Source organism: Pimephales promelas, chromosome 12 (genome assembly GCF_988280905.1).
Source record: "Pimephales promelas chromosome 12, fPimPro1.hap1.1, whole genome shotgun sequence".
Taxonomy (NCBI): Eukaryota; Metazoa; Chordata; class Actinopteri; order Cypriniformes; family Leuciscidae; genus Pimephales; species Pimephales promelas.
In genome coordinates, this window is record NC_142780.1 from 1406926 (window position 1) to 1434269 (window position 27344).

Sequence of the window (27344 nt, forward strand, 5' to 3'; positions counted from 1 at the left end):
CGGCTACTTTGGAAAAAAGCATGGTTGAGTCACACTCGGTTTTGAATATGGACGTCAAGACATGCAGAATATGAATTGAAAATGTAACTTGTGTTAATTGTTAAATTGCATACGTTTCTTTATTTAAATTATTTAAACATGCTTTTTAACGACTAAAATCATCACAATGGGAGATAAAAATAAAGAATCCAGAATAATTAAAGCTGCATTTAAGAAAACAACAAAAAAAGGTTTCATATGGCCCTTTTTCTACTGGTTTATCATTTTAACTGCAGGGTTTCGATTTGACTCAAATTTCCAAATGAATTGGAAGTCCATATTAGAGCCCGACCGATAAAGGATTCTGAAGGCCGATAACGATACAAATATTTTTTGGTTTTAAAATCCGATATATCGGCCGATATTTTATTTTATTTTTTTTCTCAGAAACGCGCAATAAAACATTAACAGATTTCCCTAACATTAGTTATTTGTAGTTGTTTATGAGTTTTAACTAAAATAATATGATAATGCATTTTAAAAAGAAACTTGTTTCTTTTATTGTCACAACAGAACAGACTGATGATAGTGGCGTTAGCTAGCTTTGTGGCTAGCTAGTCTATGATGAGCCATAATTTAGCAATGGATTACGTCATACTGAGATGATACGTCTCATTGCTATAACTGTCACGCGCTATTGAAGAAATACTTCAGTCACATTGTTAAAAGTTAAAAGGACAGTCAGTCAACTACACTGGAACAACGTAACGTAACTATTACTAGCTAATTCCGCTTCACTCTCGGCTTATTGAACGGCAGCAAAACTGGACATGATCGTCACAAATGTTGTCCTGCTTATTTGAGTTTAGAGAACTGATGGGGATGAACTTTTAATTGATATTCAAGCGATGTATGTCTCGTGACCAACTCAACGAGTGTTGCCAACAGAGACGGTGTAGAGCGCCCTCTGGTGGACAAACTATAACTCCAACACTCATGACATGGTTCAAGCGTGTTTCGTCCGTTATTTTTTTTCTTTTATTTTTTAAATATTCATTTATCTGCCATTATAACTGCCGATACCGATAGTTTAGGAAATGCCTAATATCGGCCGATAATATCGGTCTGCCGATATATCGGTCTGGCTCTAGTCCATATTAAACATAAATGGTTCACACAGCATTATTTTCAGTAAAAATCACCATTTTTTTTTTCTCTGTTTTTCATTGGTTTTCTCTAAAGTGATAACATGTGTTTGCATGATGCGAAGAAACCTGAAAAGCTTTACAACCTGCATATATACACATCTGACACGACTACTGTAAATGTGGTTTGATCAAGAGCATTTTCGAAGCCTAAAGTGGGCGGAGCCGGCCGTCGCCATCTTGTCACTCCCGGATGAGCGGAAATCTGAGGTGACGTGACGCTAAAACACAGCAGACAATCGGCAAGTAGAGACATCCACCTGTCACTCAAGTGGCCACGCCCTTAATTATGCAGAACTTTAAGGCTTAATATAATGTAAACGGATGAGTTATTAAACAATTCACCCGCCTCACAGTCGTCATGAAGGGCAATATTAGCATTATAGAGCAAAACCACGTTTTGTACCAGGCTGTAAGCAGGTTTTTTTCTGCTGTAAAGTTGGACATTTTAACATGCGGGTCTATGGGATTGACTCTCTCATGGAGCCTGTCTCTAGTGGCCAGTGGAGGAACTGCAGGTTAATCACTTCCGTGTTGGTTTCAAGAGAGAGAACGAAAGATTGTCGGGATCGTAAACAAAACACAACACCATTTGGGGGAGATTTTAGGCAATATGAGGAGGAAGAAGACACAAGCACCACTGACCTCGTCCAGCTCCGAGACGAACACGGGCTTCTCCTCAAACCCGATGGGCATGGGATCGTTGGGGGGGATCTGAACCTCCTCATACATCTTATTATTCTCCCGCCTGATCCCCTCGGGCAGCAGCATCTGCCGGCACAGCAGAGAGCACATGATTACACAAAAACACATACAATTAAACCTTCATCACGGCGGCAGTCACAAACTAAACGCTAAGGGCCACCAGTGTGCTTTATTACCGCTGAAATCAACCCAACGCGCAGTGCTTCAGAGATATGAAACATCCACCATAACGCAAGCATCACTTCTTTGTGCATTTGAATGCAGTGGGTTGAGCTAGGCTTGCGATACTCTCTTATGGAAATCATTATAGAATTAGGAGAATAAATATCTAAATTTAGCACGCCGCATTTCCTCCAGCTCCTATAATTACGACTCGCTTTCACCAATCTGAGAGCATATGCCGAACTAATGAATGTGTCGTAATCAGCTGTTGATCACAGTAGACGGCATCATGCGTCATCATATCTACTCATTTAGTCGCATATTGTTGTTCTAAAATCAATGATTTGTCATTGTAAGCATTCAAATAGTGCTTATTATTATTAGGAAGCAACTTTGCATACTTGATATTCTACTGGACAAAACTTTGGCACGTAACTCATTATCACTACAATTATGTCAATTAGTATTAGCATTCACAAATTGGGGGTATTTCAGATTAAGCTAGCCCTATTTTATCCCTCATTCATTGAAAGTGCCCCCTACTGTATGCAGCGTGACGGCACACTACGTTTATTGTAGATGCGATCCTCTCGGGGATATTTAGACTAATCTTAAAGGGATACGCCACTTTTTTTGGAAATAGGCTAATTTTACCACTCCCCCAGAGTTAAACAGTTCGGTTTTACCGTTTTCGAATCTATTCAGCCGATTTTAAGATATTTAGAAGAATATCAGTAACCAGACAGTCTCTGGTCTCATTGACTTCCATAGTAGGAAAAAATATATACTATGGAAGTCAATGAGACCAGAAAGTGTCTGGAAACTGATATTCTTCTAAATATCTTAAAATCGGCTGAATGGATTCGGAAACGGTAAAACTCAACAGTTTAACTCTGGGGGAGTGTTAAAATGAGCCTATTTCCAAAAAAAAGTGGAGTATCCCTTTAAGAAATCCAATACACACTCAGTTGACATCAAGATGGGCTTACATTCAAAATCTTTCAGGTATTGAGTTTTACAACCTTTAAAGTCGCTGTACACACAGTAGAGCAGTGTGATTCTGGGTAAATTAGATTTTTTGGTATCAAACATAATCACAAATCTGAACAGACAACTAAACAAAATAGCATGAATAGGAGGTAAAACGCTGATTAATAAACCACGTTAGCTGTGTTCACCGCGAGCTGTAACGAGCGGATGATCTCCAACGTCACCCGAATCCGCAGCCAAACACACACCGTCCACCCGCCCCGATCATGTTCTCTGATTCAAGTATCCGCACCCGATGGTCAAATTACACTTATTCCGTTACGCGTGATTATAAATGGATGATCGTCACCTTCAACAGCTACTCGGCGACGTTATACGCGCATCTCTAATGGTAACAAACAAAATTGATTTGACAGCAGTGTTGTAGTCGAGACCACCTCACTCGAGTCCGAGTCGACACCGAGTCCATAGAGAGTCGAGTCCGAGTCGAGTCCGAGACCAGAGAGAGTCGAGTCCGAGTCAAGACCGAGTCCATAGAGAGTCGAGTCCGAGTCGAGTCCGAGACCAGAGAGAGTCGAGTCCGAGTCAAGACCGAGACCAGAGAGAGTCGAGTCCGAGTCGAGTCCGAGACCAGAGAGAGTCGAGTCCGAGTCAAGACCGAGTCCAGAGAGAGTCGAGTCCGAGTCGAGTCCGAGACCAGAGAGAGTCGAGTCCGAGTCAAGACCGAGTCCAGAGAGAGTCGAGTCCGAGTCGAGTCCGAGACCAGAGAGAGTCGAGTCCGAGTCAAGACCGAGTCCAGAGAGAGTCGAGTCCGAGTCGAGTCCGAGTCCAGAGAGAGTCGAGTCCGAGTCGAGTCCGAGACCAGAGAGAGTCGAGTCCGAGTCAAGACCGAGTCCATAGAGAGTCGAGTCCGAGTCGAGTCCGAGACCAGAGAGAGTCGAGTCCGAGTCAAGACCGAGACCAGAGAGAGTCGAGTCCGAGTCGAGTCCGAGACCAGAGAGAGTCGAGTCCGAGTCAAGACCGAGTCCAGAGAGAGTCGAGTCCGAGTCAAGACCGAGTCCAGAGAGAGTCGAGTCCGAGTCGAGTCCGAGACCAGAGAGAGTCGAGTCCGAGTCAAGACCGAGTCCAGAGAGAGTCGAGTCCGAGTCGAGTCCGAGACCAGAGAGAGTCGAGTCCGAGTCAAGACCGAGTCCAGAGAGAGTCGAGTCCGAGACCAGAGAGAGTCGAGTCCGAGTCGAGTCCGAGACCAGAGAGTCGAGTCCGAGTCAAGACCGAGTCCATAGAGAGTCGAGTCCGAGTTGAGTCCGAGACCAGAGAGAGTCGAGTCCGAGTCAAGACCGAGTCCATAGAGAGTCGAGTCCGAGTCGAGTCCGAGACCAGAGAGAGTCGAGTCCGAGTCAAGACCGAGTCCAGAGAGAGTCGAGTCCGAGACCAGAGAGAGTCGAGTCCGAGTCAAGACCGAGTCCATAGAGAGTCGAGTCCGAGACCAGAGACGGTTGAGTCCGAGTCAAGACCGAGTCCAGAGAGAGTCGAGTCTGAGTCGAGTCCGAGACCAGAGAGAGTCGAGTCCGAGTCAAGACCGAGTCCATAGAGAGTCGAGTCCGAGACCAGAGACGGTCGAGTCCGAGTCAAGACCGAGTCCATAGAGAGTCGAGTCCGAGACCAGAGAGAGTCGAGTCCGAGTCAAGACCGAGTCCATAGAGAGTCGAGTCCGAGACCAGAGACGGTCGAGTCCGAGTCAAGACCGAGTCCATAGAGAGTCGAGTCCGAGACCAGAGAGAGTCGAGTCCGAGTCAAGACCGAGTCCATAGAGAGTCGAGTCCGAGACCAGAGAGAGTCGAGTCCGAGTCAAGACCGAGTCCATAGAGAGTCGAGTCCGAGACCAGAGAGAGTCGAGTCCGAGTCAAGACTGAGTCCATAGAGAGTCGAGTCCGAGACCAGAGATGGTCGAGTCCGAGTCAAGACCGAGTCCATAGAGAGTCGAGTCCGAGACCAGAGAGAGTCGAGTCCGAGTCAAGACCGAGTCCATAGAGAGTCGAGTCCGAGACCAGAGATGGTCGAGTCCGAGTCAAGACCGAGTCCATAGAGAGTCGAGTCCGAGACCAGAGAGAGTCGAGTCCGAGTCAAGACCGAGTCCATAGAGAGTCGAGTCCGAGACCAGAGATGGTCGAGTCCGAGTCAAGACCGAGTCCATAGAGAGTCGAGTCCGAGACCAGAGATGGTCGAGTCCGAGTCAAGACCGAGTCCATAGAGAGTCGAGTCCGAGACCAGAGGCGGTCGAGTTCGAGTCGAGACCGAGACCAGTGAGGGTTGATTACCTAATTTACTTTTATTTACTTAGAGAAATCTTTTTTTTTTTTACTGAATTTACTTAGAGTTTAAAAAATATGATCAGTTTAGGGTAAAACGGCCACATAGTAGGTGGTGTTAAAAGTAATTTTATTACAATTTGTCATGCGCAGTTGCGCACTAGAAAATCACCAATCACTGGGCGTGTCAATCAATTTAAAGAAATATTTTATTAACATACATTAATAATCATGAAAAATATTTTTAATTGAACTCGAGTGGACTCGGGAATAATTCCGAGTCCTAAAAAAAAAAATGTTCGAGTACGAGTCAATTCCGAGTCCAAATGGACACGAGTCCATGACAAGACCAAGACCATTAAAATATGGTCTCGAGACCGAGTCGAGTCCGAGTCTCGAGTACTACCGTCTTCTGCTACTGTCGTAAAATCTTCCCGAAGTAAAATTTGAAGTAAAATTGAAAATTGAGGATTGAGTGCATCGTAAAGCATCATGATATCAAACTGAACTGAATCGATGACATGATAATCGTAATAGACCAATCGTAATAGGTTCACCCCCTTCTGGTTAATACCGAAACATGACAGCAGATCTCTCTGGATCAGTGCAGTGTGAACACTGACATGAATCAGATCTCAATGGTTTTACACCGGTTTAATAGACACAGCCGAACCGTTGTCATTCAGGAATGAGATCTCGAGGAAGTTTGAGATGGCGATGTTTGCAGCTTGAGCAACACCACATGCACACTAGCCCTAAACCACCTGTCCCCACACACACACACACACATGGACTCATCTCCATCGCTGGAAGAAGGCCTGCAGCAGGAATTCTAATTAAGACATCATAAAAACTGGATTAAAAACAAAAGCTCTGGGTAATCTGGAGTGTGATAATGTGATATAATTGAACAGATGCGGAGTAAACAGAGCACTGGGGAGAGATTGGGTATTTAAGAGCGGAGATGTATTCGTGTACACACACACACACGAGTCAGACGAGCGGTGTGCTCTTACCTTGGCTCCTCCGACGAACGCTGAGGTCTTGACGGCTTCAGTGTAAGAGTCGTAGACGTGAGGGTAGCGGATGCGTTCGTAATCTCGGTGCCGTCCTAACACCGGGGAACAGCGTGCCGTCAGCAAGGCCTGCTCCCTACACACACACACACACACAGAGATTCACATCAATACAGGGAAATATGAGAGCAGATGTTTTTGATAATGCAAGTTCTAAGCCAGTTAAAATAGACATCAATCATTGGAATATCTGCAACAAATCATATTAAACCCTTATAAAAAGACTTGTATAGACATGTTTAACATTTACATGATACTGTAAATCTAAGATGGCATGCTCATTGGACACTTTGTACAAAACGGAGAAAGCTCTGGAGAGAAATGTTGATAAATGAAGAGAAATAAACTTTGGGTTTAACCCTTTACCTGTCACCCCCCTTTTTGATAATTGACATTAAAATCCACTATACAAACTTAAATTGTTGTAATTCAAGAATGCTTTTGGAATATAGGCCTAAGTTCGGTCTTGTTTTAAAGAAAACAATCAGCAGATTATTACTAAATTGAAAGCACTTCAAAAAATTAAACTATGAAAAAGTTATGGAAGTAAATCAAATATACTTTATTAATATGAAATGTATATTTTACAAAATATCTTTTACTAGAAAATTACTATAAAATGAAAGCTATATATCTAACCAAGTTGTGTTCCAAATTTGAAGTTGATATCACAAAAATTGAAGTTCCCATGAGATTTTGTTTAGGCGTAGTACCAAAAAAAGCCACCGGGTGCCATTGAATTCCATTGAATTTAATTGTATGCATTTTGCCATAACAAATTAATAGATTTCTATCCAAATATCACTTCTGTCACTAAATATGGAACCTTGAGACTCAGACCTTTCTGAAAATATGTGTTTTGTAAAGATTAAAAAAAAGGTTTTGATAATAAATTATGAAAGATGATGCCCCAAAAGGGGAGGGGCCTAATAAAAAAAATACAGTTTATATGGTAACGCAACGTCCAATTTCAAAACGGTTTTCACAGGATGAATTCTGAGTTCGTAAGCTTTCAAATGATACCTATTTTATGATGACTACTAAAATATGTGATACAATAATAAAAAAAATATATTTATATATGAAGAGTTCAGATGCAAAAGCCTCTAAATGCCATTTGAAATTTTCTTCTTTAAGGATGATTTTTATCAAACTTATATATTTAAGTTCAGTGATTTCACTTAAATGGCAATGATATTTACCTATTAATTGTTATTTAAGTGAAATTACTGAACTTAAATATACAAGTTTGATAAAAATCATCATTAAAGAAGAAAATTTCAAATGGCATTTAGAGGCTTTTGCATCTGAACTCTTCATATATATATATATATATATATATATATATATATATTAAACTTTTAGAGGACTTCTTATCTTACTTTTTAAAATATATTTTTATCTTTTTTTATTGACAAATACTAATTATGTTTTATTATAAACTTTTTAGCACTAAAAAACAAAATTTCAATTATTAAAAGTGTGTGCGTGTGACAAAGGTCAGAAACTCCCGTAATGACGTCGATTTTTTTGAGGCGCACTCTTGTCATAAATTCATATATTACTGTTTATTCATAATTTGTAAGAAAAAAACAGACCTAAAATATCTATTTAGGAGTCTTAGACCTTTCCAATGATATATAGTTTGTCATGACTAGATTAGGATTTAATAGTAATATAGTGAAGTAAAGTTAGGTTGCCCGTATACGTTAAGGGGACTGTTAACATGATTATGTTTCCACATAAAATGCTAATTATCGAGTGGATATTTGTGGGATATCAACATTAAATTGTAATATCAAAAGATTTGAGCATGCAGAACTGTTCCCTTTCTGAGAGCGTCATCATCCCCACATACACTAATTATTAAATATAGATTGACACTCGAAGCTCTTAGTCGGATAAAACGGGTTAAAAGCGCGTCTCAGGATTCTGGGAGTTATTTTGGTGTGGTTGTTTGTTGCAGTGGATGATTGAAAGGCTGAGGAGCCGTGTGAGGTATTAACACCTCATCTCTAATCTCGCTCCTCATGCTCTGCCTCATTTGGACGGCAGCATTTTTAATTAAACAGATCATTGCTCTTTTTCATCCTGTGAAATTAAACATTAAGAGAAAATCCCTTCTGCAAAAGCTCCAGATTTATCAAGCGCTCTCTCTCTTTCTCTCTCTGCTTTTCAATAGGCCACACTCTAATATGAAGAGAGGTGCTTGTTCCCATAATGAAAGAAAGAGAGAGAGAGAGAGAGAATTGAAAATTGAATTAAAATAAGAGGCATTTCCCACTGTCCACTAGGGATGGGCAACGATTAATCGCATCCAAAATAAAAGTTTGTGTTTACATAATATATATATGTGTGTGTAGTGTGTATAATTAATTTGTATATATAAATACCCACACATGCATGTATATATTTAAGAAAAATGTGTTATTAATATATCAAATATTTATATTAATTGTGAATAAATATATATATAAAATATATACATGCACAAAACATCTCAAGGACCCCAAAAACACCCTAGACCTCAGAGGGGTTAAGTTTTAGATTTTTAGATTTTTGTATTGTTATTATCCAAGCTTTAGCATGATTGTATGATTAGCGCGCGACTCGCCTCTGCAGCCTGAGCTCCACGGGGTCGAAGTGGAACGCGCTCTCACAGGACTCCCCTTCATCCCCTCGCTTCTCTCGCTTCCTCTCCTTCTTCTCCTCCTTCCTGTAAATCTTCATCATCTGCCGCTCCTGCTCCGACTGGATGGTCACCTGACAGCCGTATATGGGCTTGCTGGATTCATCTCTCGACACTTTATGCTTTCCTAAACAATAACAGGACAAATACAATAACAATATAGAACAAAATATACAGTGATACGAAATAAATATTCACACTATTGTATCACTGTTGTCTTGATATTTGAAGGCTTATTACACAACATTTTTAAAGGTAATGGTCACTATAGTAATAGCAACTTTATTTATATAGCACAATTAAAACATCATGAGCCGTTTCCCTTTCTGTCGGCTGTTTGTGGTGTAACTGATTGTTGCCCTGAGTTAGCCTGAGGTGTCTAATTGTATTGCTCTAAATTAAGTCTGTTTATATTTTTGTGAAACGGTCTAACTCGCATTAGAGTAGTCTATGAGCACATTTGAGACTTGTCTAACACTACAGACTAAAATAGCTTTGCAAAACCGGGCCACCGGTGTATTTTGGGCTTGCTGATCATTAAAAGGGTCCCACTTTATATTAAGTGGTTTTAAGTACCATGTACTTACATTGAAATGAATAATTTGATACAGTGGACTTATTGTGTACATACATGTTTTTACCTTGTACTTATATTTTAAAAATACCAGCATGTAATTAATTTATGTAATTACACAGCTGACCCATCCCTTACACTTTAACCTACCCTTAAACCGACCCATACCACCACACTCTACCCGTATCCCACCTCAATAGCAGCAAAAGTGATTTACAATACAAAATGAGAACAATAAGTACATTGTACTTATTTTTAAATGTAAAAAAGCCACTTAATATAAAGTGGGACCTAAATAAGCTCATAATATTAAATAAATACAGTTTTAATCCAAAATATTTAAAAACCTAGAGTACTTATTTGTATTCAAACTAATTATATTTTGCTTGTAAATGTCTCCTCATATCCCTTTTAGTGTTGTCAAAAAACTCGGTACTTCGGTACCAAGTCGGTACTAAAAAAAAAAAATGTTACGGTACCAGCTTTTCTAGGTACCGAATACCAGGTTAATCCAGTTCTAGACGCGATGTCTGAAAGGTGCACAGTCGCGTCCTCTTCATAACGCTGATATGGCTCTCTCTCTCTGAATCCACTTGTTGGAACGAAAGGAGGAAAGAGCCACATATGAAATATTTTGGATTAGGCTAATATCACGTTGCCATAAGAGGCATAAGAATAAGCACGCGCAAAAATATAATAAAAAAAACACGCGCGATATGTGAACGGCCTCTAAAGTGGTTTCGGGGTAGTTTTACGAGTACATGGGCACAGTAGTATTATCCAACCGACACCACAACCGAGTACTGGTATTAGTATCGATGCATCCCTATTTGTGTCATTTAATGTCAGTGCCAGTTCTAGGCATATTCTTGCCTTTATAACTCAGCAGTTTTAAAAAGCCTTTTCAAAATTAAATATGAATGCAGTTTTAGATTAAATAAAAGTACAGTCAAATCAAATAAAACATGTTTTTTCTCCTGTAGCCTATAGTTTGGTAATGCTACAATAAGATACCATTTATCAACATTAGCTACTTCACATCAACACATGGAGTGAACAATATATTTTTACAACATTAATTAATGTTTGTAAATGTTATTTAATAGAAACACTTGATTGTTCATGTTTGTTCACTTTATTCATTGTGCATTAAATAAATGTAAACGGATTAGAACTTTACAAACAACTTTAAAAATGTGTTAGTATACTATTGTTTATTTTAGGTAATTTTATCTAATTTTTTTCTAAAGTGTTTATAATACAAATGTACAGTTCCCATACTTGTAAACGTGATAAACACTTAAATATATGTAAATTTAAACTAAGCTTTGGTACCGAAATTGGTACCGAGAACCGGGAACTTTTACTGGTATTGGTACCGAATACTGAAATTTTGGTACCGTGACAACACTAATCCCTTTTATGTTCATATTTGCTTAAACAACAAGTTATAGAAATAGGGGGAAAAAAATCATTTTATTATGTATCATGAGTCGATTTTCACTGGAAAAAACAATAATATATATAAAATATAATTTATTTTACCAAATATATACTTGCCACATTTAAAATCTTTGAAAAATTTAGCAATATGCTATTGAAGTCTGTGTCTTTCCAACATAAGTAATTTGTTCATACTATTTGTTCAACTATATATATATATATATATATATATATATATATTTATTTATTTATTTATTTATAACAAATTACTTATGAAGACATAGACTTCAATGGCATATTGCTGATTATTTTCTAATATTTTACATGTGGCTTGCAAATCAGAAAGTAGAGCCAGAATAGTTGGAAAAAAACAATATAATGTGAATTTAAGAGAAAGTAAATATTTTCCGATATTATTTTTGGCCGTATAAATAGGACTTATAATGTATATATATTATATATACACAAATGCAAAGACGTTTTGGCATCAAAAAGTTTGAAATGTTTAATTCAAAGCGAAAGCTGTGCCATAAAAACCTGTCTCGGCCAGCTGTGACTGCTCAAATCATTAATTCATCCAGTTTGACAAAAAATGACTATTTTTTAGATCCTCAGCTTGCGGGAGTGTTTGGAAGTTGGTCTTGAGAGCAGCTCGGCATCTAAAGCTATTTCGGCACATTCATCTACAAAACTATTTCAGCTCGTGTCTTGTAAGACTAAGTGCCGCCAGCGTAGTGAAGGCTAGGGTTTAATATTAACCCTATCACAGGGTTAAAGTGCTATCAGACTGCCTCTGTCTGCAGGACAACCGCTCAATAAAAAGCCCAATAGCTCTTGAAAGCAGATGAGATGGGATGATTGCATCGGGGCACGGGCTGATTGTCTGAATGATCTCTTCTTTATCTCCTCTAAAGGCAAACCCGTCTGCTCCCCCTATTCATCTGTCTTTCACAACACGTCCTTCAGTCCAACCCGAACACCACAGTAAACCAGCCCTCTGTACGCACAGCTCAAAGATGGACGCTTCACACAGAAATGGAAAATCCCACACGTGTTTTATGATCTGTATAAACAAAAGCTGAGAGTTTGACTGGGTGGCATGAAGGAATGCGTTTTGTCAGTGTTTCTGAACTCCTGAAACGCCTCCATTGTAGTCTTGAGTTTCGAACACGTCACAATATTCCTCATTATAATAATTAATGTGCATAATAAAGGGGCGGGGCCTGTCTGAGTTAGTTAGTAGTGTGTTAAACTGGTGGTTATGGAAAGGGGCGGGGCATTCCCCAAATACACTCGAAGCACTCGACCAATCAGAGCACACTGTGCTTTTCAGAAGGAGGGGCTTCAGAGAGACAGGAAGTAAACAGAGCGTTACTGACAGACTGGGAAGAGAGGAGCCGCAACAGTGGAGAATATGAGGAAATGATGCGTTTTGAACATTGCTCTTCATGTTTCTGTTTTAGTAGACCTCAAAAACAAAATCAAGACAAAACTAAACTCTATATTATACTATACAGCACAAGACAGCTTTGTTGACTGATATGTATTTATTTAATTTTGAGTCATGATGTGGAACATCTGGTGAAGCAGATGTTTCTGCACTGATGCCAGAATTATTTACTTGTTATAAAAAATCTTTAAAAAAATAATCAAAATGAGCTGAAATACCTTTATTTGAAATGACAACAAAAAAGGCATTTGTGATATTAAACTTTTTTTTCATCAAATAAACATGAAACGTGACGTCATTTTATATTTTCTCAAGGTTAGTTTATAAAGTATTTTTGCCCTAAAACGGCTCATTTTTTAAATTAATTTCTATTTTTTTTTAATTTAATTAAAATAATAATAATAATAATTAATAAATAAAGTTAGTTTTTTTTTCTGTGGAAAACACACCATTTGAGGAGCTTTCAAAAACAGGCATTTCAAAAGGGTAATGAATTGAATTATTAGGGAAATTAAATACTATTATTTTAAACTATGGCTGGAACGACACGTTAGCTTTTCCGTAAATTAGTCGATTGTGTTGATTATTTGAGTGCACTGTTTACGCTCATCCCCAATGATGGCGGCTCTAACTCTGGGCATGCTGAACATCAGACGTTATTGCAAAAATAACAATTGCGGTCATTCGAGGAATTATCAACTTTACGTGAGTTGTGCCTCGGCAGGGCACAGCACGGATGAACACACTGTTTGAGGAGAGTGTGTGTGTGTGTCAGTCGTGTGGAAACATTCAGAATCACAGATTATTCTTTGTGGAAGTGTGACCAACATAATAGTTTTCATCGGAAAACGTCATCTGTGTGTGATCGTCATTTGAACCTTCTGGATCCGCCATCAAATTGTTTAATTATATCAAGTGTGTTCGAAAAGACTATAAATCTTTACCTCCAACATCCTTACACCATAGCCGGCGTCAACCCTCCCGTTTTTTCCGGGTTTCTCACGTATTTTAGCTCTTTTCCCGCTGTTTTCCCGTTTTAGTATTTTCCCGTAAAATATCCCGTATTTTTACGTTCTGATTATGTGAGACGTAAGTTCGGACAGATTCGGCTTGAAGTCGTTTATGCTAGAAACGTGTGCATGCTAGAAATAGAACTATTTTTCACGCAAGCGTATTGAAAGCATTTCCAGGCAAAAATAAATAAATAAATAAAAATAGGAAACGATGTTTATATGTCATTTTGTACACGAATACATATAAAGAAATTACATTTTGATGTTTGAAAGTCTAGGTTTTTGCATAAATTCAGATATCAATGTAATTTAAACATAATAATAATAATTATCGATTTTCGAATTTTGCCATTATTTTTGCCTATATATAATTTCATGTCATTTTTTTTTTAAAACAATGGTGTCCACTACAGAGGTCATAACATAACATATGAATAAAATAATAATAATTATAATAATAAAATATATATATATATATATATATATATATTCATTTGTTTCTTATGCTCTTAACAATGTGATTACATGAAGAAAAAAACCTTTTGAAAAAAAAAAATGTTCTGGGCCTCAGGAGGATATCAGGCTACAATAACAAGTGTGTCTTCTGAGTGACAGTCCACCATCAGGCTAAATACAGGCTTTTTAAAGCTACACAAAATGTGTAAATGTTATTGAAATAAACAGACAGCCCACAGCCCTGTTTTGCGGATTTTGGAAGATGTGACAACAGTTGTCGTAAAGGCAAGAGCAACACACCGCTAACCCAAATGTAGATTTTTTATTTTTTATTTTTTAATGAAACACTGTCTCTTTTCCTCATACACATATGTTAGGTTAGTTATAAACTCTTTACACTTTTAATGATTAGTACTTTATTTTTAAAGTTTGTGGGTAAGAATCGTGTAAAAAAAAAAATCCCTTATTTTGGGGATGGATTCCGGGAAATCTCCCTTTTTTTCAATGTTCAATGTTGACAGCTATGCCTTACACGCAATATAGCGTATACTAGCCGAGACTCTTCTTTATGTGAACAGTGCAGATGTGTGTGTGCAGATGTGACGTAAAGACGCAAACACAAGCTCGAATTTCCCGCGGAAATCCACCGGTACCACTGGAGTTACAAACATTATTACAAGCTTACCGTTTTGAGTCGGTCTACGGCAGGCAGAGAGTGTTGAACACTGGCTGATTATGTATTTTCTCAAAAACAATTTTTGGATAATTTTTACTCAAAAAAAGTACGGACTGGAGCTTTAAGCTGTTTTTTTTTTTTTTGGTTTAGTCTTTTTGGACCGTGACGGGAGATTTGAGGTCTGAAAGTTACAGTATGTTGTCTAATAACACTTTTCAAAAGATTTCGAAAGACGCACTTTTCGGTACGCTCCAATATATCACATTCATTTTTAACAGTAGATTGACCAGCAAAGCAGTCCACATGAGACATGATTCAATCTCCTCGCCTCCTGAACTTGATGCCAGCTAGTCTGTGAAAGGAAAGACTTGCCAACAGGACAGCTTTGTGTGCAAAAGAGCCGGCGATGGAGTTGTTTGGATGCAAGTTTCCAGACAGGTCATTACAACCAGCCTGATCTAATCGCACAAGTCCTCTTAATGACAATGTTAATTAAGCAACGCGTCTGTTTTAATTGCCATCTAAATCTCATTGCTGGATACTCTAGTGTGTCTATCCTGTTCAATGGCCTTTACACTGTTCTATAAAACTGACCCGCTGAATACATCCTCAGTTTATTACTTCCTGCAAACTCTTTCCGGAGTGAATTAATCTCCAAACATCAGTGTATAACAGGATTAGTTTGGGGGTGAAATTACCCAGGCTTGCAGGTGATAAACACACTTAGTTTCCACTTAACTGGGGAGGAAAATAAACATACGGTTTAAGGGAATTAAAAAAAAAATTAATTCAAAATTCTTAATTTTCACAAGGCTGATTTATTTTACACAATGTTAGTCCTACTACAACTAATGTACAAATACACACTGTATCTATGGTTCGAAACAAAAGATACATCTAAACACTGTGGTATCCCTGTCAGACGCTGCTCCGCACCGATTGGTTCCCTGAAGTTTGTGGTTTGTCTCGTCAGATGCGGTGCCACCGTCTGAAGAAGCTCCTCAAATTGTCCCACAGAGATCCGAAGTAAGTTCGGTAACGGCCATGATACAGTTTTCGCTCCTCTACAATGTTAGCATACTCTGTTCTTTAAGACTGGGTGCAACCAAAACCTGCTTTTGTGTCTTTTAAACAAAAAGAAAAGCTCGTCTTCACTGGATGATGAAGTGTCCATGTTTTCTCAGCTGTCGGCTGATGCGAATGGTTTTGACGCAAACTATTCGCTTTTTCGTTTCGTTTTTTCGTCACGCGTCCCGTGTGAAAGGGCCTTAATGGCTGTATGTCTATAGGAGATCAAAGTACCTGAGGTTATGTTCATCTTAAACATTAGGGCTGGGTATTGACACAAATTTCACAATTCGATTTCGAATCGATTCAATATTGATTATTTTTGATATCAGCTACAATAAATGGCAAATTTTCTCAAGGAAATCAAATCTCTGAACTAATGCCGTAAACTATGGGAGTCTAGTTGTAGCCTATAGGCTTCATTAGCCTAATATGAAGGTAATAATGAACTGTTTTGTAGCTATACAAACACTTAAATTACACTTTTATTTATTTTATAATAAGAAGATTATATGAAATATAAACATTTAAATGGTGGCTGTCATAAAAACTTGCCAGATTTATTCAAATATGCATTAAATATTGAAGAACATTAAGATTATAATGCATATTTAGCAAAATGCTCCTCTCTAGAGTTATTTTTTCTAGCTGACTAACGAGTTTATGTGGGTTTTCTGAGGTAAATATGACGATACATTGATTACAAGCTGTTTAACTGACGTCTTTCCACGGTTGAAACGCTGATTGAGCGAATCAATGTGACATGATCCGGATTTGGATAAGTTGTACTCTATCTTTAACACACTTTCAGATGCTCATTCATGTTTATTTGGCGCTGTGACTGGTATTATTAAGCCGGAAGAGAGATCAGCGCTGCTGCTTCTCCAGAGCGATCTCACGCCACAGCGACAAAACACTATTTATGTTTTTGAATTTCTAAAGAAAATGGACGTAATTTGAAAATTGAGACTTTGTTTCATATCAATAGTAACAAAGGACAAAGATTATTGCGATTTTTTGGATGCGCGCAGCCGCGATACAACGATCCATTCATTCAAATGAAACAGGATGACTAATCGATTCTTGAGATTTAAGACTCGATATCGGTTCGTAAAAATGAGAATCGATTAATATGGAGAAATCGATATTTATTACCCAGCCCTATTAAACATGCACACAGAAAACTTACATTCTGTGCAAGCATACTATAAAAAGCCATACATTTATGTTAGTGTGCTTTTCCAAACCAGAAATATTCCACAAAAGGGAAGTACTCTTTCAAAGCTTCACAATGCACAATGAATTTTCTCTTTTTTCTCTCTTTAAAACTGTGTCAGATGGATATCAAAAATAATAGGCCTTAATTCGGTGAGTAATTCTGTTTAGGTCTTCCATTAAATGAAAAGAATGAAAGAATGAGAAATTATCACCAAGAGGCAGACTGTCTTCAGCTGTGATCTTCTGTCACTCACGCCGGTAATAACATTAAACTACCGCAGTGGCTTTCATCTTCTTAATACGCGTCCACAGTCGGCCTGAGCGGCTTCTAAACCAGCACGCTCAACTTCTCAAAGCATTTAGGCGCCCAAACAACCAACACTCTTAGAAGAAATGGTTCTATTTAGAACCAGAAATGGTTCCATCCCCCGCTTCATATATGGAACTCCAAAGTGGTTCTATATAGAACCATTTTTTTTGGTAAAAGGTTCTATTGGCCAAGTATGGAACCCTAGGGTTCTATATAGAACCTTTTTTTTGGTAAAAAGGTTCTATTGGCCAAGTATGGAACCCTAGGGTTCTATATAGAACCCAGAGGAACCCTTTTTTAAGAGTGTATAGAACCTTTTAGGGGTTCCAAATACGTAGCGCTGATGGAACCTTTTAAGGTTCCATATAGAACCTTTTCTTCTAAGAGTGAATGCTCAGTGTGGAGGTGAGCTCAGAGCCAGCTCACAAATACACCGAACGGGTTTTGTGCTGCTAACCTTCACCGATCATCAACATGGTGCAAATGGTTTGATGTTCACAGGTTCTCCATTTATACATGTTTTCTTCATAAAATTGAACAGCGATAACCAACACTGTTTAGAACGATAAAGAAATGATGACAGAATTTTTGGGTGAACGAACCCTTTCAGAGCAAACTTGTAGCCCATCGTTACTCATTTTTCATGTGAAAAAGTTAGCCTGGTAAGTCTAAAATTAAATATTCAAGTTTTACGCATGAGAACAAAACTTAGGGGGGGGGGTTTAATTTAGGGGTTTTTAATTTAATTTAGGGGGGGGGGGTGCACATAAAAAGTATTTTCGTCGCTTGATATACTGAAGGTTGAGCCACTGTCGTCACTTGGACTATTTTAACGATGTCTTTACTAACTTTCTGGGCCGGCAGATGCATTTACCCAGCAGCCTATGGGGATCCAGCTCTCAAATTTCATCAAAAATATCTTAATTTGTGTCCCGAAGATGAACGAAAGTCTTACGGGGTCGAACAAGAACGAACCCTTTAGGAGCAAACTTGTATCCCAGGCTAAGTGAAAAAGTTAGCCTGGTAAATCTAAAATCAAATATTCAAGTTTTACGCATGAGAACAAAACTCATTGGTTCTAGCGTGTCAAGCATTTGATAAATGTTTATTAAAAAATAATTCCGTTTCAATATCAAATTGTGTGTAGCTTCAAGAGCGCAACAATACATTTAAATTAGTTTTATAATCTTAGTCATTTATGCATTAGTCATTTGAATTATACCATTTATTACTCAATCTTTAATCAAATTTGTCATATTTATGTTTTTATATTTTGTTATTTTAATCACTGCCCTTGCCATGCTTGTTATTGTTGTTTTATATTATGATCAGGGGGGTTTCGTGGGATGTGGGATGTTTGTCTTCACAAAATAGGAGATATAAGAGGAATAATGCAACTTTAAGGTTTTATAGGATATATAGCAGTCTGTTATAACAACACTTGCTGCATGCTAATCAGATTATTCAATAAACCAATGTTTTTATCATTTTTAATCATTACTTCATCTCCTGCTTTCTGCTCTTGTCTTCTCTGGCTTTATTAGTAAACCTCCTAAATCCTGTCATCATTGACGTTCCAGACCTTTAAGACTTTCACTCATCCTCAGAGCACAAATGAAGAACATTTTAATGAAATCTGAGCGATTTCTGTTTACTACTTTGAAAATGTAAAAAGTTCATAAAAAGATCGTAACACTAATCTACTGTATATGAATTAAGTGGTTTAGTCCAAAGTTTCTGAGGAGACTCGAGCTCTTTATCCACAAGTTTCCTACGCCCCATGAGGCCTTGCGTCAAAAGTGGGCGCGACTTCCGGTTGGAAGTAAACAAAGCGCGATTTGACATGCTTGACACTCGTTCATTCAACAGTTGACAGTCATTCAAGTTATAGCGATCCAAACTAGCTAACGATGTGGGAACACAACCTCAACGAAATCCAAAAGGGAGAAATAACAGTACCTTTACCCTCCGCAGTAGTTGATTGGGAGTATTATAATAACATTATTAATAATCAATACTCATCAAGGCATGGTGACAGACAGTTGTGTGAGCTGACAAACAATTAAAATAAAAAATACACACTTAGTCATTGTGCTTTGGAGTTTATTCAAAATTATAAATGAATGTGCTACTTGAATACATTAACTGGCACATTTGGTATTCTGTCAACTCCTGAGTTTAGGTGTAACATCAGTAGCGAACAGCCAAACACATGCTGATAGAGTTTATAGAACATTAAGAATTTAAACAAATGTACACAGGAAGATTCGTCGTCTTTTGGGAGGTGATGGAAACTACAGTTGTTGGCAGGATCAGAGACGGGCTCTGGCAGGATCACTCTGATTTCGTTTTCAGCTTATGTTCAAAACAATCACGTTTAAGCCACTGAATTAGTTTAGTCCGGTTATACATACAACCGCGAACAGCACATGTTGCCCCTGAGCTCCGTAACGACATCTCTCATAAAGATTTGCGTCTTTAAATAGTAAAATAATTCTCAGAAAAACAGCTAGCCTCTTCGCTAACTAACACACAAAATACCATTGGAATGCTACTTCCGCCGCGTCACCGGAAGTTTCACCCACTTTGTTTTTTACAGGAGCGCCTCTCGGAAACTTGTGGATACACTGAACAGATTCAATTGATGTGCTCAGAGGACAGATTCAGAGGAACTGTATAATACAAGTAAACATACAAAGACATTCCTAGCTGATCAAACATGGCTGACATACCAAGAAAGAGTTGTTTCTCGGCTTCATCCATGGCACTCGTGTTTCCACGCATGCATGAAGGGGCATGAAACATGCATTCATGCCTGGCATTGTGTGTGAACTCGGCTGCGCTATCAACGCTACACAAAGCCTGAAACTCACACACATTCTTATGCCAAACTAGTTGTAAGCTAGATCTCATCTCACGGCACTGACAGAAATGCCTATTACAGACAAACCAGCTCATACTTTCAGATCTAAGGATCCTATTCTGAGAACCGCGGTTCTGGGCTTGTCTCTCATATTGACCGTCAAGACTCAAAAGGTTCCTTTGAATAATTCATCCCGCCTTGGACACCCTCGCTACCTCCGTAACATTTCCATCTCAAAGCCGTCTGTGGGCTTTTCTTCAGTGCTGTATTGGGGACACGGTCACGTCTGCTATCTCCCCTTCGAGTCGCTCACTCAAGTCATGGGGAGCGAGTGCAGGTACGCAGCTGTAGATGATGCTTTTTGATAAATATGACATATTTATAACGCATCTATCATTACTGACACCTGTAACCTTCATGGAGACGCACAAGAGCATCAGGTGAAAAAGTTAGAGCTGTCCATGAACTGGAATGGTACACAATAGACTATATTCAGAGAGCGCCATGATAACACAGAACAATCCAAAAAGTAGATTAGATAACCCACTGAAGAGATGCATGTCTATCCCTCACGGTTTCACTTTCATTCCCGTTAGTGCTGCCATCGTGAATAAGGTATTAGTGCTTTTCACACTGGACTTATTGTCGACTTAAACCTTACTTTTAACCCTGGGTACAGGAATGTTTGACACGTGTAATTTAGAGGCAGGGTCAGCTCCGCTTTTCCACACCGGGATATGCGAGTGTATTTACGAGTTTCATTGCACTGTGTAGACAACTTGATTATAACGGGTGTTTTTGCTAAAATGCAGAGCTCAGGCTGATGTGATTGACAGCTTCAGCCATTATGAAAGGAACGCTCTTTGCTCACTTTCTGTTTATAACCCATCCACGATTTGAATAAAAGTTGTATTTCTCATGCAACACACTGCAAAGTTTCTGGATTGACAACCGTGGGAATGAATCAAAAAATGTGATGACTGACAGCGATAACCATGGCAACGGACAGGACAAAAAAATCTGATATTGTCCGTCAGAATAAAGAATTTGATTTGTTTTGCAAAAACCACAACCTTTTGCACTTTTCGTGTAATATTCATATTTTGGTTTTCAAAATGTTCCTTTTTTATTTAACAAAAGGCCGTAAGGTCACTGTCTTTATTTTTTTATTTCCTTCACTAGAGCTGATTTTGCCGTAAAACACTTATGCGCTTTGTAAATCTTTGCAAAAATTTGACATTTGACACATATACAAAAACGCGCTCATATTGACCATTTTGAAAGATGTAAACAACACTGGTCCAGAAGCACTTCCTGTTTCAGTTTGTAACTTTATTTCACATGTAAAGAAAACATCTTAAAAATGTTTGTTTAAGTTTTCGATTCAGTTTTACATGTTCTGTTGGTTGTATTTTATCCCAGCTTTTATGTAGTGTTAAAAAACTGAAACAGGAAGTGCTTCAGGACCAGTGTTGTTTACATCTTGTGAAATGGTCTATAGTGACCATTACCTTTAAAATATTTGACAGGCCTACATATTAAAATTTTACTTAATTGATTATATTATCCACGTTTTTTTGTGTGATTTTTGCGATCAAAATGACTGATTTTGTGGTGGTAATTTCCAAAAATTTGTGAAAAAATGTGCGATTTTTATGTAACATTTACCATAATAGTATTCAGTCCTTCCAGAAAAACGCGGAGTTTGTTTGTGACTGTTGCGGGCAAAAATTGATTGATTACGTACGCGGTGGAAAAATGCGATGGAATATGCGGGATATTTATGCAATTTTATGCGATGAAATTGCAGGAATTTGCAAAAATTGCGGTAACTTGCAAAAATTGCGGTTTGATGAAAAAGAGAAAAAAAGTGATTCCCCCAACACTCTGTTCTCACTAGGCTAATGTAAGAGTAATTTCTTATTACTTCCTTTGATAAGCAAGCATACTACATCATGGAAAGTGCTGGGAATATTTGTTTTATTTCAGACTGTAACGAGTGTAAATAAGGTGTGGCCCCTTTAAGAGCTGCGCGCTCCCTGTTGAACTCTCTGCAGTGTTATATGTGCGCCTCGAACGCCCCGTGTGTGCGGGTAATTTCTATTTTATGCTAATTCTTTTATCTTATGTTGTTTGTTAAGTAACGATGTGACGGTAGAACGGGTGACAGACAGTTATACGAGTTCGATTTGTGAGATGTCAATCGCCTCCGCGAGTCTGTCTGGCGTCACTTCATAACGTTCCCATGGCAACAGGGGGAAATGGCTGCTCTTGTGTGAAGCAAACGCAACATTTTTCAACTTTCTGCTAAGATACATGTGACTTTTTTGCAACGAAAATGCAAGGATTAAGAAATTATAAAAACCCCACATATTTTGCACGGAAATCGGGAATTTATGCGGCGAAACTGCGGCGTATTTGAAAAAATGCGGCCCCCGCATAAATATGCGGACTGATTTTGCATTGAACTCAGCAAACTTTTTCTGGAGGGACTGATTATCTCTTTCATTTAGTCACAGTCAAGTATAATAGGCACAAATATTGAATCTGATTCAAAATAGCCACATGTTGCCAAAATCAACCGGCTTGAAGAGGTGCATCATGGGATGTCGTTTAAACAGTATTAACTGGAGTTCCCAAAGGTCAGACATCCTCTCACTTTCTGAGTTGTTGCATATGTGCTCACAGTATAAAACTAGCATCCAAATGTGTAAAATTGGTATTTCAGATAAAACCTAATAAAAAAAGACGCTGAATGTGTCCCATTGTGAATATTTCCCTCACTTGCAGAGCTTTTTACATGGACAGAGGTGACTTGAAGTAATTGTACTAATTGAACACTTACAGAAAAGGACCATTTCACTAAAAAAAAGTGGAAGTTTAATGGATTAAGTCGTTCAAGAGCAGCTCAGTTCCTCATTAATGGCCAAAGTGCTCACAGGAAGAGAGTGACGAATAGCTTAGAAATTATAGTCCAGCAATAGAGCTGCACATATATTCATAGTCACTTATTCTCACAGAGACTGTAGTCAGACAAGACAAACCCTCTTAAAGACACTTTACTTTGAACAAGCTTTGATTTTTTCCCATTACTGCCGCACATTTTATTGTCCGTGAGCTCGTCACACTTCACAGCGCTCATGAAAGTGATGGTTTATTAGTGTATCTCGTGGTTTATTGTGTGATATCTGTGGTGTTGCATCACTTTAGACATCTATGAGAGACTGATAACTAGCATGCTAACATATTTCATAGGCTCATATTCTCCAGTCGTATGAAAGCTAAAGGAACACACTAGTTGGGAATGTTGATATCTTCATCATGTCTTGATTTAATGGAGTTTCACTATCAATCACGTACAGTAATACCTCTCCAGTAGAGGATCATCCGTCCATGAGAAAAATAAATCTTTGTTTTTAAGGTCTGGTCTGACCAGATTGAGGATGAAATAACGTGTTTGTGTCAAAAACACAAAAACATGTTGTGTGTGAAGTATTGGTAACACTTTCTATGAAGTCCTTATGCTTATAAACAAGCCTATTCTATAAATGTATTGATGGGAGATGGGAGAAATTCCTTCTCAGCCTTTCAGTAAAATATAAACCAACTAAAGCTAAAAGAGATCCAGACAGAGATGTAAACAGTGCTGTGGTCGAGTGATGTGCATGACGTGCCGGGACAGTGAACTCTGACCCTCAGGAAGGGAAGGCTAACAGACGACGCTTGAAGACTAACACACTTAGTGTTTGGAGAAGTGGCGGCTGTAATGCTTTATGGAGGTCAAGGGGTCAGTGCTCGTATTTCTCTCTCAGCTCCCTTTCATTCACTCTCACTTTCTGTCTTTTAAAACTTTTTAAACCATGCAAAAGTGCTCAAGGTCAAAGGACACCAAGTCTTTGAGATTACTGTTCGCTGGAGGAGTACGGCTTAAAGATTCGGATTAGACTCCCCACTATTTGCATAATGAGTTATTATTATGCATTATGAGCGGACTCCGCATTTTTTATTATCTACTCAAGATGCATCCACTTCAATTGACCTATGGCTAAGCCACGCCCTCAAACGCGATGAGCCAATCACAGTGCGCAGCTAACCCAATACACTTGGACTAACTGCAATGCATTTCAATGGACGTGGAAGCAGAGAATGTCATATTTAATTCGTTTTTTTTTTCTTGTTATTTTAAGTTTAAAATGGTCAAACGGTGTGTATGGGGTACATGCGGCTCCGACACTAGGTTCCCGAGAGGCTGGGCGACGGGGTGTGTTTTTTACCCTTTCCCAAACCACATCTGAACAGAGATAAGTGTCTGCTCTAAGTGATGTGGTAGACCCAGTGGTTAAAGTGGGATTTGTCAGGTGGGGGAACCCTCAAATTTTGAGCAACAGAGAAAAATTACTCACCGTGGGACAACATATTGAGTGTCGTGGTATAGCAATACTTTTTGGGAGTCGCTGTGGCACCAAGTAGCCTGTCACTTATTTACTTGAGAGTCACACTCGGGGCGGGATTCATATTTAAAAAAAAAAAAAATGATTTTTTTTTTTTTACTCGTTTTTTACAATATTTTTTCTTTTCTTTTTTGGTGTTTTGAGAAAATTTCAAAAATATATATATAATTTTTATAATTAGTATTAATGCAATAATCATGACAAAATTTCCCCCCGTTGAACATAATAGAAACATTAATTTTATTTTTTTATTTTTAAAGCTGTATTTCATTTTAGAGTCAAGCCTAGGCCTCATAAAAGCAATTTTTGAAATGAGATGGATGCCATCTGGTGGACAAACTGAGCATTTTAAAAATGCAAAACACATGTATAATCTGAATGTTTTGGTGTGTTTGTGTATAAAAGTGTGTTTGTGTGTGTGTGTGTCTGGATGTGTCTGTTTTGCACTCTTGATGTTTTATAGATTCACCCCTTCACTGGTGTGTGCTTTTTTCAAGATCGTGGCTGATTTGTAGATTGTACGCACAAAACAACTCAGTATTTTCACATTTTTGCCAATTTGCCATTTGGACCCGAACACCCCAAGTGTGACTATTTTTTTACAACCACTTAGACTATTCACATCCTGTCCTCAATTTTTTTGGATGTTCAAATACCAAATATCAACAAAGTCACCAAATTTCGGACCATTCCGAGGAAGCTGGGATTTTTAAAAAAATTATATATAAATTCTTCGGGTCCATTTGGGCCGAACAACCCCAGAGGGTTAAGCTGTGAAGATGCTACTGAGCTCACCTGACATGATGGAAGATCGGCAATCCGATGGGAAGGACAAAAGAGAGTCCACGATGTCCGACCTTCTCTGAAGGAGCATGGAGATCATCTCAAACCCCTGAGGACCGAGAAACTCAAACAGCTGAGAGAGAGAGAGAGAGAGAGAGAGAGAGAGAGAGAGAGAGAGATTAGAAACAAAGAAAGGGGATAACAAATGTAATTCTGGATAAACTGAGAATCCCATTGTTTTTTGGGGTTTTTTTTGTTTCAAATATTCTCCCGTGAATCCGAACAGACAGCTTAACAAAACAATGTAATTCACTAGAGGTTCTGAAAAAATATTAATTGCTGGAGTCTAATTTGAAATGTTTAATTTGAACGAATTATTTGAAAGAAGAAAAATAAAAAAACAGGTTGAGTGAATGATTCAATGATTCAATGACTTGCTCATAAATCCTTCACTTGTTTCGTTGCCGGATGAATCAGAATGAATCTCTTGAATGAATGATTCATGACACATGCATTTGTTTTTAAAGACGCTTGTCGCCAAGTTACTTTCAAAAGTGGATTTGCTCTATTTGGATGATAAAAAAGTACAACACTAAAGACAAGCGCAACATTTCTGCACTAACAGTTGCTAAAATAATGGCATTTACAAAATGTAAAACAACCAACCAGAGTTTATCTTTGGTATGTGATGCTTTATGACACACTTATATATAGTTGATACAAACAGCCTCAAACAAAGCTCTTGAATATATTTTAAACATTATTTGATGCCATAAACCTCTCAAATTTGGCGAATCAGTGGCCATTGTTCTCAACGTGGGAAACGAGATCCAATCCATGCTTCTGAAGCATAAATTCATAACTAATGTTAACTAACGTGCTATTAATGTGAATTGATCCATTAGTACATGTGTGAGTTAATGTTAACAAATATTAACTAATGCTGCACAGAGGTGTTGTTCATGGCTAGTTCATGTTAACTAATGCATTAACTAATGTTAACTAGCTGTGCTATTAATGTGAATTGATCCATTAGTACATGTGTGAGTTAACGTTAATTTAACTAATATTATCGTAAAACATTACCAAAATATTAAAACAATACCTCTCAATAAAACCTTAAAAATGCAAAATCAAATCAATCAAATATGAATGAAACTAAAATCCTGGTAATTATCAATACCAATACAACTATGTGCTCAAGACTTAACCAGCTGAAAAGCATCACAAAAGCTACAGCTCGTTCCATGCGTATCTGTTTTCAGAATAATAATGCATATGGAGATGTTGAGCAATCATCCGTCAGAGGACCTGCAGTACGGCGGGCGCAGAAGTGATGAAGTGCAATCATATGCTTTATGGTGGAACAACAACACACACACACACACACACACAGTCAACTCAATTAATGAGGACAGTATTTGGAAAATATGGACCAATCAAATTATCATGGACTTCTTTAATTGCAGGAGCCAATACCTTTATTAATGGCAGGTTTGAAGATAATACCGATCCGCAAGCGTCTAACGGTGGAAATGTGACTCGCTAGTGCACCTTTACAATCCAGACATGAGGTACTGAGGGAGATGAGTCAAATAAACAAAGGAAAACTATTTCTGCACTAAAAGTGTGATGCATATTTTCATCTATGTCTAAGAAAAGTTTACAAAGCTGCACTCTGCACTTTGATCCTGAATATGCTGTAATAAGGAAATTAGAAATGTATTATTATTATATTACATTAAAAAATATACAGCAAAAAACAGCAAATATATACAGTGCCCTCCACAATTATTGGCACCCCTGTTTAAGATGTGGTCGAGGACTTTTAAAAATTCTCCCTTTTTTTTAAACAACATAGAACCCAAATGCAAAAAAAAGAGAAAAATCCAACCTTTTATTTAAGTACATTACTCTGGTGGTA

General features: G+C 38.2%; 1 protein-coding gene across 1 annotated transcript in view; it reads right to left on the reverse strand.

The window, feature by feature from the left end:
* The window catches only part of ascc3 (activating signal cointegrator 1 complex subunit 3), a 234103-nt gene that overhangs the window by 185989 nt on the left and 20770 nt on the right, over window positions 1-27344 (reverse strand). The window contains exons 5-8 of the mRNA XM_039651238.2: window positions 25433-25553; window positions 9041-9242; window positions 6367-6502; window positions 1830-1955 (exon numbers count right to left, since the gene is read on the reverse strand). Of these exons, the coding sequence (XP_039507172.2) occupies window positions 1830-1955; window positions 6367-6502; window positions 9041-9242; window positions 25433-25553 (585 nt within the window). The remainder of the gene's footprint in view (window positions 1-1829; window positions 1956-6366; window positions 6503-9040; window positions 9243-25432; window positions 25554-27344) is intronic.